The 2,469-nt window shown below is 40.3% G+C and overlaps 1 protein-coding gene across 1 annotated transcript; it reads left to right on the top strand.

Annotated features, from left to right (window-relative positions):
• The first annotated feature begins 494 nt into the window (after positions 1–494).
• LOC107588464 (serine/threonine-protein kinase prk-2-like) lies at positions 495–2,164 on the top strand. Its single transcript, XM_016276567.1, has 4 exons — positions 495–546; positions 782–1,137; positions 1,229–1,366; positions 1,671–2,164. The coding sequence occupies exons 2-4, from the start codon at positions 783–785 to the stop codon at positions 1,769–1,771; spliced, it is 594 nt and encodes a 197-aa protein (XP_016132053.1). The 5' UTR covers positions 495–546; position 782; the 3' UTR covers positions 1,772–2,164.
• The last annotated feature ends 305 nt before the right edge of the window (positions 2,165–2,469 follow it).

The following is a 2,469-nucleotide window of genomic DNA, read 5'->3' as shown; positions in this document are numbered from 1 at the left end:
ACATTCACAATAAAAACAAATCTTTGTGCTTTTGTAAAATAAGCCTAAAGAAAAATAGGATGGAGCTTTCTGCCGTCTTGGTTTCCTTTCGCGCAGCAATATATATATATATATATAGCCTAGCTTTATTATGTTTTTCTCCGCTCGCAGAAGCGCTGCAGGTGCGTGATGTGATATGATAGGACCATGTGAATCCTCATGTTCTGTTGTTTGCTGCTTTTTGCGCATGTAAAATTAATCCCCGGGAAACAAATGTTAGTATTTTTAAGGGTCACAGACACGTATCCTTTCTAATTGAATTCACTTCTAATTTTAAATAATCTTGTCGGTTAACTGTTAATGAGCGTCGGTTGTCGGTTAGGAAAAATAACCGAAATGAACATCCCTAGTTTACAGTATCGATCAACACGTTTATAAAAGACTGTAGATGATCATGTACACAAACACAGAGAGATCAGTTTACTTACGTTTGCAAAAATGTTCTTCATTATTTAGGTGCTCATCAAATTTGTGAAGAGGCACTGGCCTGGGAAAACATCGGAGTTGGTGAGTTGACAAGACTTTATTCTTCATGAAATTCTCTATTAAGAGTTGTTTTATTAAGTTCTGTATGTAGACAGTATGAGGTATAACTGAATTAGACAATCAAAGCCCAGAATCATCATTTATAAAGTACATGTAAAGTTCAGCGCCATCATCTTTAATTTCCTTCACTCTTTAGTTTAGGAGATTTGAAATTGGTTAGGAGTCAGCTAACCTTTGGGCAATCTCTTTTCTTTAGGATGAGTTTCTCAAACCTATGTGTGAAGAGGCATATGATGTTGATGCTGCAAAGGCCTCCGTTCTGCGACCATGTCATACAATTATATGACTGGTTTATCATGGAGGAACAGAATGTCTTGATAATGGAAAATCCGCATCCCTGTGTGACCTTGTGTAAGTTCATCAAAAAAAACAGAGGTCACCTGAGTGAAGAAAAGGCAAGACTCATCATGTGGCAGCTCACCGTTGCTCTGCGTCACTGCTGGGATCGTGGTATTTTTCATGAAACAGATCTGAGTAATATTCTCATCAACACGGACACCCAGCAGTTAAAGATAATGGACTTTAGATACGCAGAGCACATCATAAAAAAACGTAAGTTGGCTTTCTGAACACAGATCACCGACTCATTTGTTACAGTTCACTGATGATGCTTTACTAAACTCTGGAAATGTGTTGTTTACAGGAAGTGAAGAAGCTTATTTAGAGGCAAGGCTCAGAGTGCCTGCTAAATTGCAAGCAGCTGAAAACTTATACTGTGTGCTGGATGCGCTCATCAAAACAATAAGACATCTGTGTTGGAAAAAAGCACACCTGTCCAGAGGTGAGACCAGTGACAAGAACACAATGGAAATAACATTGCTTGAAAAACATATAAAGCTCAGACACAAGTGACAGGAAATGATTAGTGCTGAAATGAGCAAAGTCTAAAACATTGACAAATTACACTGAATGTTTAGCAGTGATTAAATGTTTATGGACATCCAGAGAATGTGACGGTAACAGCAACAGAAGCATTGTATTTCATGATCACATTACCTTACGTGAACTACAGACCTCAGTATGTGTTTATGAGTGTCAGTAACGACAAACATGACTAATCAGCTCTCTTCTGGAAAATTTCACAGAATGCACAGATCTTCTTCGGAAACTTGGGCATGGAGGGCCATCAGCGATTGACACCTTAGAGAACATCTTACATCATGGTTTAGAGACCTCTCCACAGTGAATGAAGGAGAAGGAAACTGATCAATGTTCTTTTGATCGATTCTGGCCTTTGAAATCAGAAAGAGCTCTTTTCAATTCAAAACCGAAGCTTATTTTCATGCTCTCATTGTTTGACTGGTAGACAGACATTCTCTTCCTCTCTTCCAGCCCTGCAGCTGAGCCTCGGGTTAGATGTTAGTACCCCAGCACTTCTCCGCTCTCTTCATCCAGAGCCAGAAGCTGCTCTGTTCAGCCTCTTCAGCAGCTCTGGGCTTAGAGTGGCTCCTTTATTCCAGTGATCCACAAATTCATGTGAAGAGATTCACAAACACAGCTCTGCCAGGCATTCATTTGCCAATCGTTTATTGTGCATTTGTGCATCGCAGCGTCCATCTGTGTATTTTGAAACATTTCTAGCATCAAGATTTATGGTGGACTCTACTGCCGGCCAATCATAGCACGTTCTCACTACAACCAGCCAGGCAGAGTTGTGTTTGTGACATTTTTTAATGTATTTATCTGGAGCAAATGAGCAATTATAAGCCCATATTTAGGTCCCGATGAACTTTGATGAGCGGTGAACTGGAGAAGGAGAACGGTCCAGACGGCACTGGAGCACATATCAGAGAGCCAAGACGTCTGCTGGACTGCTCTGCCAGCAGATCAATGTAATCTAAAGAACCATCAGACACGATGCAGAGAAGCACATTAGAAACATAG

Source organism: Sinocyclocheilus grahami, unplaced genomic scaffold, assembly GCF_001515645.1.
Source record: "Sinocyclocheilus grahami isolate Dianchi unplaced genomic scaffold, SAMN03320097.WGS_v1.1 scaffold103.1, whole genome shotgun sequence".
Lineage (NCBI taxonomy): Eukaryota > Metazoa > Chordata > Actinopteri > Cypriniformes > Cyprinidae > Sinocyclocheilus > Sinocyclocheilus grahami.
The sequence above is the reverse complement of the archived record's forward strand: the minus strand, read 5'-3'. Positions and strand labels throughout refer to the sequence as shown.

Bases quoted from the DNA above. Each gene is read 5' to 3' on its own strand.
- LOC107588464 (XM_016276567.1), top strand. From the start codon at position 783: ATGAGTTTCTCAAACCTATGTGTGAAGAGGCATATGATGTTGATGCTG. The intron at 1,138-1,228 runs GTAAGTTGGCTT...TGTTGTTTACAG, and splicing joins AGAGCACATCATAAAAAAAC to GAAGTGAAGAAGCTTATTTA. The intron at 1,367-1,670 runs GTGAGACCAGTG...AAAATTTCACAG, and splicing joins AAAAGCACACCTGTCCAGAG to AATGCACAGATCTTCTTCGG.